The sequence below is a fragment of the Prosopis cineraria genome, unplaced genomic scaffold (genome assembly GCF_029017545.1).
Source record: "Prosopis cineraria cultivar Desert tree isolate PC_DT_omini unplaced genomic scaffold, ASM2901754v1 PC6, whole genome shotgun sequence".
Lineage (NCBI taxonomy): Eukaryota > Viridiplantae > Streptophyta > Magnoliopsida > Fabales > Fabaceae > Prosopis > Prosopis cineraria.
The window spans coordinates 6,110,936-6,124,628 of record NW_026555337.1 but is presented as its reverse complement, the minus strand read 5'-3'; the positions used below and the strand labels follow the sequence as shown (position 1 = coordinate 6,124,628).

The 13,693-nt window shown below is 26.5% G+C and overlaps 1 protein-coding gene across 1 annotated transcript; it reads right to left on the bottom strand.

Moving 5' to 3' along the window:
• Positions 1-925: 925 nt before the first annotated feature.
• LOC129314468 (uncharacterized) lies at positions 926-2,250 on the bottom strand. Its single transcript, XM_054957909.1, has 3 exons — positions 1,969-2,250; positions 1,598-1,835; positions 926-1,485 (listed from the first exon to the last, which is right to left on the bottom strand). Exons 1-3 carry the CDS (start codon positions 2,206-2,208, stop codon positions 1,052-1,054), a joined length of 912 nt encoding a protein of 303 aa, XP_054813884.1. The 5' UTR covers positions 2,209-2,250; the 3' UTR covers positions 926-1,051.
• Positions 2,251-13,693: the final 11,443 nt, after the last annotated feature.

The following is a 13,693-nucleotide window of genomic DNA, read 5'->3' as shown; positions in this document are numbered from 1 at the left end:
AAATCAAACGAGCCCTCATAGGCAACTTTAATCAACTTTTACCTAAACCTCGGTTCACAAGTTCTAATGTGCGGAAATTTTGGTTTTATAAACTCTTATTCATCAACCGAAAATATTTCTAGTGATCAGCCAAATCAATGCCTGTGAACCACTATTGTCAAACTCACGAGTCAACTCAATTGACTCGGTGAGTTCACGCTATCGCCCCAGCAAATCTGATCGACTTGCTTGTAGACTCGGTTTTCATCAAAACTTTGCTTGCCAGTTTGAATTAAAACAAATATAAGCAAATTTTTAACATAATATAAAGCTATTGAAATAGAGTTATTTTTATTAAAATTAAACTGTAAATGAAAATTTAAAAGAATAGTATGAAATATAGTTTGGCAACAATAATTGCAATATACTCCATCCGATTTCATTTATAAGAAATATTTTAAAATGTTTATGTGATCGTAACGTTGTGACTTTTTAAATAATATTTAAAAAATATTTTTAAAATTATTTAGAACTCTGCACACTTTTATTTTTTATATTATTTTTGTATTAATATTAATGATATTAATAGAAATAACTTATAAGGAGGATCAGGAGAGTATAATATAATGATTTAAATTGTGCTTAAATAAATTTTTGTTATATATATATATTACTTTAATTATATGATTATATATTTTAATAGTTATTTACGCTATAAGTAAGCTTACTATTTTATAATATGAGTTCACATTATGAGTTTACATACAGACTTTTAAATTTATTTAAATTTATAAGTTTGACAATTTTGCTGTGATCGTCTCAGACCAGACATAATCGGGTTCGAACTTCGAACCTTTTCATCTTCTCGCCCGTTTCGTTTTGTCTTTTTCATGTAAAGCAGGGCCTCCTGCAGCAAAGAGGGTGACGTGGCCACTTCTAATTACTATTATTTTCCGCTTAATTAGTTGATTTTTTTCCTTAATCGCATATTCCAATCTGTACACTGGATCTTATATTATTATGAACGAGGACAAGAAATTTAAGATGCGTCGGCAAAATTCTCGGAGTCTCCTCACAAAACCTCAACTACACTTCGGTGCAGGCCCGGAATGTTCTCCAGTAAATCACAGGTGAGCATTGAAGTCTTGGGTTTCGGTGGCCGGACAACATGGTCACCGGCCACCGACAGGGCCACCGCCGATGACCTGTCGAAGGTTCCGACCAGCCACTTTGCTTCCATGTACTTGTGCTTTCTCCATGGAGCCAAGTGCATTCTCTTCTCCTTCATGCATTTTTTAGCGGCCGAGCACAAAATCTTAATCAACACTCTTAATCTCTCCACCTTTCCCACAAATACTTCTGGTAATCGGCTTATTAATCTGTTGTAATCTTCGCTCGCACGTGCCATCTCAAATTCAGCTCGAAAATTTAACTCTATCACCACTCTTATTACTTCTCCACTTTTACTTCTCGATTTTTCTGTCACTTCCAGATAGGTGTGCTCCCCTGGAGTAATTATCCCAAAAGCATTTCAATATTTCATTATTAATTTTTCTTTGCAAACTTCTTCGTGTATTTTTTTTTTTTTTTTTAGTTTGGATCATGGATAATACTGTACCTGATGGGATCTCTGAAGAGCTCTTCCATTTAGATTGACAAACGGCGCAATTAAAACCCTGGTTCTGAAGGCGACTGCATATTTCTCTCCGGAGGCAACTTCGGCAGCCGTACGCCATCGCCGGCCGCCGGCAAGCGCATTGCATTTGCATACCTGATGATTCGTTTAATTCTTCCAGAGCCTCCTTCGTTACTTGCCGGATTTTAGACTCTGTCGAGGTTGTTCTGCATAAAGTAGCCTGAGATGAGGATAAAAAGGAAGGGAATTAACTTTCTCGGCTACGAGATAAGAGATTCGTGAACATGAATTGTGTGGAAAAGTTCATCAAATTTGATCGCTTGTGTGTGAAATATTGGAATTTAAAGCAGTACCTTGAGGAGCTGGTCTTGTTCATCCCAGAAAGGTTTGCTCTGTTGTAGGGTGCTAAAATTCTCGTCCTCTTCTTCTTCGCCCAGGGAGACGCCGGAGTTTGATGAATTCTCCGATGAGGACTTGAGGTCCTCCCAAAACGCAAAAACTGTATCCGAAAAACTCATAGCTAAGTCGTCGTTGTTGTACATCTCATCGGAAATCCGTCGAGTGGCCGGAAACCTCTCCGATTTTCTGTACATCGCGGCTGTCTCGTCTGAACTTTGGAATCTGTTGTGCCGCTCATGTGGATATGTCTGCGGTTTATATACAAAAGAACCAATGGCCTACTGGCCCCACGTGGGACCCGCATTCCGACCTGCTAGCCCCGGACGCTGCGAACATTGTAAGTTCTTGGGTTGGTTACTTGATTTATTTAATCACGAATTGAGATGGTGTCCGTACTTGATAATTATCCTCTATTTTAAATTTTATATAGAATAAAATAAAATAAAATAAAATAAAATAATGACAAAAATATCTCATCAAAATAAATAAATAATAGATAAATGCTGTGAAATGCGAAAATTATTTTAAACATCTGTAAAGACTTCTTTGACATCAAGCTTTTGTAAAATTACATTTCTAACCCTAAACAAAATAATAAAGACACAATTATTAATATACAAAATAAAGTTGTTAATTTAGAAAACAGTTCTTAGTTTAGTTATGCAAAATAGAGAATATATTTTTTATACTAACAACTTTAGCTTATTGATTAATAACATTAATTTAAACATTAACAACATATTTAGTCATAACTTCAATTAATTTAGTAATACAGTAACAACTAAGTTTTTTATATTAACAACTTTATCTTTATTATTAATAACTCTAATTGAGGTTTTAACAACTATACTTTCTGTTATTTTATAGAGGATCAGAGATGTAATTGCTACAAAAAATTACAATATGTCATTAAAGATATAAGAGCAATTATATCATTTCATAATACTATCTTGCCATTTATCTATTTCGAGCGGGTTTATCTTCCATTTTTCAATAAACTATCATCGACAGTATAAAAATAAAACAACATTAAATTTGAATCACAATACATAACACTGGTCATAATTCATTCTAATAGCTCTGCCAGAAAAGTAGAAAAGTATACACATACCCAACTTGTATTTTTTTTTTTTTACCAAGCAATGGCAATTGTTTTCCCATTGATTTACTTCTTAAGAAATTAAACTCTCTTGCTTTCCATAAATACAAAGCGACTCTGTATTATTATAAGCATGTGGAAAAATTAAAATGGGGGGTCCTGTGCTCTAGTCGCGAATAATTCTCTGAATTTTCAATACTGGCGGAGGATTTGGAGTTTTCAATTTCTAGAAAACTAAAAATGAAAAAAAAATTATGTTATTCTTAGCAGGAGAGAAAAGTGAGAAAAAAAATAGCATGTGGAACTCACATTTTTTACTCCAATTTTTCTCCTCAAATATGGAAAGATTTTGGAGAAATAAATTTATTTCTAAATTTATTCATTAATTTTTTTATTGCCACCTCCTGCTTTCCTCTATTTTTATTATAATATTTATATTGTAGTTACATTTTGATTATGTATTTTTGTTAAACAAGAAGTATATTTAATTTTTAGACTAATTAAATAAATGTTAATTCTAAATTTTTAAGTTAATTTTTAATTAAATAACTTATATTTATTAAATTATTATATATTTAAAAATTTAATAAATAAAATGTTATATTGAATACAATAATTTTTGTCAGTATTAAATAAATTTATTTTTAATTATACCTTTATTAAATCAATAATATATGATAAAATTTATTTTATTAATGTGTTAAAATATTAAATTTTATTATATAAATATTTTTATAAATAATATAGTTATTATTGTCCATATAAAATTAATAAAATTTTTTATTTTTTACTCAGCCAAACACAATGAAAAAAATTATATTCCTTAAGGTATTTTTAATCGAATATCACCTTTTAATAAAGTAATTATATACTTTCAAACTAATTCTATTTACCTCTATCAAATATCATATAATAAATATAAAATTATTTATTAATAAGGGTACTTTTAAAAAAGTAATAATTATGCTTTAAAAAATTAAAAATATTTTATATTGTTAAATATTTAACTTTTTAGAAAATGTCTTATATTTTTTAATTGAGAGAGTATATTTTTAATTTATTTCCTTTTTTTTCATTTTTTATTATTATTTTTTTTTTTTTTTTTCCTGCAAGCTAAGCACAACATTGATTATGTTAGGGGAAGGTTGATGAAAAATCGATTTTTTCACATGTGAGATGTACGCTCTTTAATCTAATGTAATCATTAGAGAGAGAGAGAGAGAGAGTAATTACAGGGAAGAACGTCTAGGAAGAAGCACTAGAGGATCTTAGCCGAGGTTTCGCCCTTTGTCATGATTGGCTCACGTGTCATGAGATCAGTGGCGGTTGGTAATCAGGTGGACTTACCTGTCTCGTTTGGTGGAATCAATAGCCAAGTGCCCTGTCAGCTCGACCAATAGTTGCGGGGTTTGGAAAAAGTAACTAGAATATATTTTGAAATTTTATTAAAAAATATATAATATTTTTAACATATTCTCACTTTCAATAAAATAATTATATATTTTTAAATTAATTATATATTCTTATATTTATTATTATCAAATAATTTTAATAAATATAAATTTATTATTTAATTGAGACACTAAAAAAACAATAATTATTTTATATTTTAATTTTAAATGTTAAAAATATTTTACATTTTTTAATATGAAAAGTGACTTTAAATTATATACACTTTATTTAAATTTTATTATATATATTTATATTTTTTTAAATATTTTAGGTTTTTATATTTTTATTTTTTAATATTCTATTTAAACTGTATTTTTAACTGATTGATACTCGTATCTAGAACTAGGAATGTAAACCAGCTCGATGATATGAGTTGACTCGTACAGATTGGAAAAATTATGCCTGGGTTTAATGTATTTTCAAGCAAGCTAAGAAAAACGATCTCAAACCAGTTTAACTATCGTGGGTTGGTTAGCAAAATGTCTAATAAATATTACTACTTTTTTCTTAAATTATAAAATATTTTAAAAAAATTTAACATCTCAAAATATAAAATATTTTAATAAAATTAATGTTTTATTGATTATATTTTTTAAATATTAATGTTCTTTAACGAATGAAGTATTAAAATTTAATAAATGAAAGGCATCTCTAAAATTTTGTATTTTTACTTTAAAAAGATAAAATTATAAAATATATTTAATATATTTTATCAGTGCATGTAACTTTATTTAAAAAGCATTTTATAATTTAAAACAAATGGTTGATGATTTATGAGACTTCAATCATTGAAAAATATAAACTTCTTGTCACATATTTTAACTTGACACTTACTTAAGCTAGTATTAGCAGCACTGCATTATTACTCAAACAAGTGGCGGGGCGGTGAGTTTACAGGCTCACACATATTTTTTTTTAAAAAATGATATATTTTTGACTTTAAAATACTTTTTGAGGAACACTCAACACACTAATATATTGGTCGAAGTAATTTTGTGCTTAAAGTAATTAAAGCAGAACATTTTTGTGCTTAAAGTTAAATTAATAACGTTAAACATTAGAAAATAATAACTATGACTCTAATGTTGATTGCTATAGAATTTAACTATAATGATAAAAATACTCAGTTTAAATTATTTTAAAGATAAAATTACTCTAACCAATAGTTTAAAATGTTGAATGCTCATAGGACAATATTTTATAAGCAAAAATTTATTCATGAAGCATTGATATTTCAAATTGTTTTACGTATCCATATTGATATCATGTTTGATACCGATACTCATTAATACTTTTTCAATACATATCTGCATAGTATTAAAATATTATTTTTTAAAATTTTAATTTTTTTAATTTGAAATATTTTTAGATTGTGAGTTGGTACTTTAAAGCTTATACTCTAAGATCATTTTTAATAAATTAAAATTTGTTAGATATTGTTATATCAATCTTTTTTATTTCCAATATATTTTTGTGATTTACTTTTAAAATCAAAGATTAGATTTTCCTTTAAAATAAGTTTTAGATATAATGAAAAGATAAAAATTACACTTTTTAAATCGTAAAAACAATGCAATATAATCTTCTGACATTTAAGTCTAAGTGGTTCTAAGTGGGGAATTATTAACATAGATTAGACGGCAAGCAATTGAATATAGATGAAATAAAAGTATAAATAATAATTATATTTTGTTTGATAATATTTTTCAGGACTATGTATATTTGCTGTTTTGAATTTTTTTTAAAATTAAATTATATTTCAATGTTTTTTAATCATTTTCATAAACATATACGTGTGTATGTATCGAAAACATATTACATCTTATATTTTTAAAAATAAAAGTATTAAAGTATTGGATACATATTATATCTGATATACATATTAATATTTATATATCACAGACCTTTACCTTCAAAAAAAATTAACATGGTTAAAAAAAGTAAGGCTTTTTTAAAAATTAAGGGAAACAGACGATGGCTGTGGCCCATGGAGCATCAAATATTCATTAAATAAGAGCACTTGACATATAAATAAATTATATTTCACGTTATTCGATTAATTGCTAGAACTAAATGGTGGGAAGTGGGGGGAGGGGAGAGAAGGAGCCCTTATCCAAAGAAACACGCGGGGCCCACGACCTGGGCTAACCTGTCTTTGTCCTGTCTCGGGAGCACATTCCATCGTTGTGCTCACTCCCCACAGAACATGGGAATGATTAAAATCCTAAGAATATTTTATTTGACCAAATTATCCTTTGTCCTTGCTGTTTCTTTTCTGAGACGGTCACGGACACCACGACTTGATTCAATGAATATGGATATTTTTGTCATTTGAACAAGTGCCCATGGTTTCAAGGCCTGGTGACAGTGGATGTTCGGTGGTTTGATGGTTTAGAACAACGGTGGGTGTGACATGGGAATATACACATTTTAAAACCCCGAAGTTCTACTAGTCCCTTCAAATCTCCTTCAATATTCATTTAGTCACTTTGTCTTATTTAAAAGTAATTTTCAATATATTTTATTAAAATTCAAAAAATCAAAAATTTATTAATTCTATCTAAAAATTTAAAAAATTAAATATACATTTTAATAATATATTTTGTCTTGTAAATATTTAATGAAGGTTAAAGGAAAAAAAATTATAATAAAAATTTAATTATGCGATCTATAAATATGAGCAAAAAATCAAATTGGGCATTTTATCTTATCCTTGTATTAAAACACTTTTACCTATCTAATTGAAAACAAGGAAAAACATTTAAATTATTAACTTTGTTGAAAAACAAAAAAAAGTCTGTTTAAACAAAAAAACAAATTAAATTGCTATTATATTTTTTCCCATAATTAATAAGTTTGGACAGGGGTAATATAAAAATAAATGTAATCAATGCCTATCAAATGCCTCATATATTGGAGAACAAAAAAATTTTCTATAATGCATCCTATAATAAGGACAGAAAGAAATATTAGTTTATATTTCTTTCGTTAAAAATTATAACATATTTTTAATCGAATCTCATCCCTCAATAAAGTGATTACCTATTTTCAAACTAATCATGTAATTTTTATATTTATTCATATTAAACACCCTGTAATAAATATAAAATTATTCATTGATAGGGGTACTTTTAAAAAAAATATAATGATTACACCTCGAAAGATTAAAAATACTTTACATTTTTTAATATCCAACTTTTTAAAAAAAATACCTTATATTTTTGAACGAAGGGAGTATCATTTAGTGTACTGCTCAATCCACTTTATAATGTATGTATAAAAACGAAAAGCGATTCTTATTATAAGATATCAAATTAAAAGATGCAATAATTTTTGAATTTTACCCTTTAACTTGAGAAGATGTTCATACAAATAACAATGTGATTCATCATTATTCTCCTGTTAATAAAGGTATAATTAAAAAGTTTAGATATTTTTTTATAGATAAAACAATGTAATTGTTGGGAAGTGTATAAATAATTAGCAAAAGTAAACAGAATAAAATAATTAAAAATTATAAAAAAAGTTAAAAAATGATAAAAAAATGACATAGGAAATTTAACATGAGAAAACCTTCAATATGAGAGACAGCTCGCGAGCAATGAATGAGGAATTTCACTGTAGAGAGTAAAAATTACAATGATTATTTCTATCATGAGAGATTAAGAGATATGATAAATATAGAACTTCTTACCAGTAAAAAGTATTATATTAGATAATAATAAATATCTCCTAAAATATTAAATAAGTGTATGATAAATTTACACCAAAATAATACACAAAAATAATCATAAAGAACTATAAATATTTGAGTTATAATCTTAACAAACTTTTTCTCAACTCAAATTCAGTAATGCTAATAATTGTCAAGTAGTCCCAAAAGGCAGTCAAGTGCTATGGATATTGATTAAACCCAAGCAATGCTATAATTTAATATTGGGAAGAGACTTTGTAAATATATTTGCTAGATTTTGAGATTATGAATTTTCTTCACAATAATTTCACTAATTGCAGCAATATCCTTGATAAAGTCATGTTTGATATCTATATGCTCAGTCTTCAAGTGATGCCTTTCGTTTTTAGTCAAATGAATAGCACTGTGATTACCACAAAAAACATTAGTAACTCATTAGGTAACACTAAGTTCAACAACAACATTTTACAACCAAATAGCTTCTTTTGTGTAACATCTCAATTTAAATTTTAATAGTTAATTTGGGTTAATAGAAATTTTAAAAAATATTTAGAGGTAAATAAATTAGTAGAAAATGATTATTAAATCTAACTTAGGATATAATTCTAAAAAAAATAATAAATAAAAAGAAAAAAATAATAATAAAAAAAATATTATTAAATTATTATTATTATTATAAAAAAAACAAAAGAAAAGGTGTAAAAACAAGAAAGGAGAAAAACAAGGAAACTTTCGGCCGCCGCGCATGAACAGTAAAATAAAATAATAAAAAGAAAAGAAGGAAAGAAGAGAGAGAAGAGAATAAAAAAAATGTGTGGGACCCACTGAATTTTTATAAAACTCACCCGTTTCCTTTCATTTCTTCAATTCTTTTCCTGCGCGCGAGCTGAGGCGGAGAGAAGCGAGTTGCCGGTGCGAAATATCTAAATTTTTAAGGTAAGAATTTTTAATAGGATATTTAGGGTGTGATTTTAAGCTTTTTAAGACTAAGTAAGTGTTCTAAAAATTTTTTTTAGTCATCCTTCTTCTTTAGTTTCTGAGTTTGTAGTGGTAGAAAATTTAAGATCTGGAAGAGGGATGAATTTATGTTGAATAAATATAGTTTTTGAGGTTGTCAGTAGTATAATAAATGTTCTAGAGTATAAATTTGTTGATGATCTTTGAATCTGTGGCTTATGGATCAAATTCTAAACTAGATCTGAAAATATATGTTGATTTATTGAGGTTTAGATGATTATTTGGGATGAGAAATGAATTATTATGGTTATAGGATTATGATTCTAAGCTAGAGACTTAATTTTTAATTTTTGGGTATTTTAGGTACGAATTTATAAAATAAAAAGAAAATTTTGATAATAGAAATTAGTTTAAAATTTGATTTTTAGATTATCAATGTTTATTGATAATTAAAAGAGGAGTTAAAAATTTTACTTAATAGTATTAACTATAGATTTGTATTAAGATTGAAATTAGGAATTATATTATATTTTTAATTCTATTATTAGAATTATTTTATTAGTTTCAAAAATTGAAACTAATATTTATAAATAATATGTTATTTGTAGATTGTATTACTGGTGAAGATTGTGGTGAGAGAGAAATTTTAAGGAATAATTTATTGAAAAAAGCCACAAGGTAACCATGCTTTTAATTTGTGATTAGTGTTACTTCATGTTAATTGGGTGATTATTGAGAAAATTATGAATTTTGTAATATTGTATAATTGTGCAATATTATTATGAATTTGTTTAATTATTGTGGGAGGTGTTGGGAGACTTGCTATTATTGTTGTATTTATGTGCCACGTGGTACGCCCCTATTGGAGCTCAATAGGTGGCTTGTAAGGGCTCGGGCTAATCTACTTTTGGCCGGGTAATTTAGTACCGAGTGAGGGATACGGCTCGAGGTTAATGGAGGGATATAAGGATGGTTGTTTGTGTTTATTATAATATTTCTTATATTTGTTGGAATTATATTATTTTTAATTCTCACTTAGTAAGCACACACTTAACTGTTTGTATACACTATCATAAATTGGCTTTGGTTACTGGGACTTTTGAGTCTCATTATGTGGTTAACAATTTTCAAGAGAAGAGCCACGAGTGACACGTGGAGGAGTCCCAGAGGCTTAGTGGTATAGATCCACTGTCTCTTTTGGGTATTTAATTTATGATTTATAATGTGTTATATTGTCAATATTAGGGCTTTTTTGTTTATTGTCAATTATATGAATATATAAATGTAATCATGCCTTTCAAACTATTTCTATTTTTAGTACAATTTGGATGACTGTAATTTTAATATTTGGTTTACTTTGGATTGGTTAAAATGGCATGATTATAAGGCCAAATAACTGGCTTGTGTTGAAAATTTATTAAATTGCTTATTTTACTTGTTGGGAGTATAAGGATGGACAAATGTGATTTAGTTTACTTGTTGGGAGTATAAGGATGGACAAATGTGATTTAGCCTAATGGCATGTAGGAGGTAAAAATTTATCTGAAATGTTAATTATAAAATATTTTATATTAAAATTATTGATATAAAAATGTGTTGGGTGGCTATAACCCAACTATGGTTGAGTTAAATTATTTAAAAAAAAAAATTTTTTGGTGTGTTACATTTTGCACCCTCAATTGCTATTATATACTTTGCTTCAGTCAAGGATAATAAATAAATAGATTGGAAAGATACTCTCTGATTAATAGAAGAGCGACAAAGGGTGAAAATATTAGCTAAAAGAGATTTTCTTCCATCAAAATCATGACTACCATCAGAGTTAGTAAAACTAACGATATCATTGAATACAGCCTTATTCTTTCCAAATATCAAGCCAATATTAAAATTACCTTTCAAATAACGAAGGATCCATTTAACAGCAGTCCAATAACCCTCTCCAGAATGGTGCATGTATCAAAATTCCTTGTTCATTTGCTTATTTTTGTTAGTCGTGTTACATGGAGCATATTCAGCCCTACTCAAATTGGCATAAAAAATTAGGCCAAACCTGGCTAGGTTTTGACTTGCCCCCAAATAGCTAAATAAATATTTTCCTTTTTCCAAAACAATATACAATATATTAAATATTAATTAATCCTTAAAATTTTGATTCATTTTATACTAAGAGACAATATAATTGAGTACATTGATAAGGATATTTTCTAAAAAATAAAAATCATTCAACTTGTTATATTTTTATTGTTTTTTAATCTATAAAATATTTCAAAAAATATTTAACGTGTATTTAGTTATTGATTTTAAAACTTTAATACTAACAATTTTTTAAAAAAAGTGAGCCCCCTGCATTTCTTAAATATCCCAGAAATATTTTAACATTTTTTATAAATATAAAAATAGTTTACTTTAAAATAAAAATAAAAATTATTTAATGACCCTGCAATTTAAATATTTGGACCAACCTAAACACACTCAAAACTTGAGAAGGTTAAATTCAGACTTAATTATTTGGCTCTTTTGTAAGTTCAATCCATCATCTCGCTTGAATTACTGGCCCAATCAAAATTCTATGGTTGTTCCAACCATAACCACTAGGAGACAACAACATTTTTAAAGATATTTCCAAAAAGGGGAAAAAAAAAATAAGATGAGTAAATGTGTCTGAATCCTTCAAACGGGGAGGGAATAGATTATATTACGGTGATATTATGATAGTGACATAGCAAAGAGTTGCTTCAGAAAAAGATTAACTGCTCAATTACCTACTGAAAAAGACACGAAGGAATAAATTATTTGAGAGGGTAATAACTTGACAGAATTCGGACGGTTTTAAAATTGTGCCAACTTATTGACTGAACCCTATAATTATCCGATCATTAACTCAATGAATCACTTAATCGACCTTGCTTTTAAGAGCATTGTGAAATAGTGAGAGCCTTTAATTTAGTGAAAAAGTGCACGAAAATAGTTGAAAAGGTGCACAAGACAACAAAATGTTCCTGGACCTTTTACTGTATTGCTCGTTTCGTGAGCGTTTTAGTTTTAAAACATTGTTTATTAATTTTATTATATATATATATATATATATATATTATAATGACATTGACACAGCCTGCTCTGCAATCTACGCTATAAAAAAAGATATATAAATTAATTCAAATAAGAATATAAAAACTCAAAAGTAACTTGGATATAGTTAATACAGAAACGCAACAACAACAATAACAAACAACGTCGTTCAAAATAATAATAATAATAATAAATCTAATATTGTACAATTTTTTCTATTTGTTCAAAAATATCTTGTTACTTATTTTTTTGTTCAAAAATATAAGTTATTTTTTAATGAGTTAGATGTTAAAAAATGTAATGTATTTTTAATTTTTTGAGGAGTAATTATTTTTTTTAAAGTATCCTTGTTGATAATGACTTTATATTTATTATAGGATGTTTAACAGAGATAAATATAAAAAAATATAATTAATTTAAAAATAAATAACTACTTTATTGAGAAATAAAATTTAATTAAAAATATTTTATATCTTTTAATAAAAAAGTATTTGAGAGATCCGAATTACAGAAAATTCAAATTGGAGCGGAAAGTGACATCTACGGCCAGGAATTATGCCCGGCACGATTTTGATTGATGCCAACCCTTTTTCGTTTTTGTTTGTGAAAAAATAATTAAATAAATAAGGGTAATACTCCCTCCATTTAAAAATATAAAATATTTTTTAAAAAATTAGATGTTAAAAAATATAAAATATTTTTAATCTTTTAAAATATAATTATTATTATTTTTAAAAATATTTATATTAATAATAATTTTATATTTATTATAGAATATTTAATAGAGATAAATATAAAAAATAAGATTAATTTAAAAATAAGTAATTATTTTATTAAGAGAAGAGATTTAATTAAAAATATTTTATATTTTTTAATAAAAAAAGTATTTTTTTTCATTTCTGAATTAGATAAGGATGAATGTTAGGAAGAAAAGGATATTTCACTATTAGATATTTTATCTTCCCAAGACACAATTCGCTTCATATATTATACCCGATCCGTCGATTGGCAGTGAATAAACTTTAAAAAATAAATGACGTTTAAGATAAATTTGAAAGATCCAACGAAAAAATTTCGTTATCATTATAATATATGAAACTAAATTATGAGCCTATTTGTTTAAAATTTAAAAAATAAATAATTTTTAAATAATTTAAAAAATTAAAAAATATTTATTTTATAAAGATTCTATCAAAAGCATATGTTATTTGATGTTTGTTTATAATAACAAAAAGTGGTTATTAATTAATTATTTTTATTTTTTATATCTTCTTTAATTTTGATTTATACAAATAAATAATTATTTAAATATTTTATATTATCTTTACACGTCTTATCTTTTTAAAACAATATTTTATCTATTGTATTAAATTATTTTTAAAAGTTACATAAATTAACTTCTTAAAAT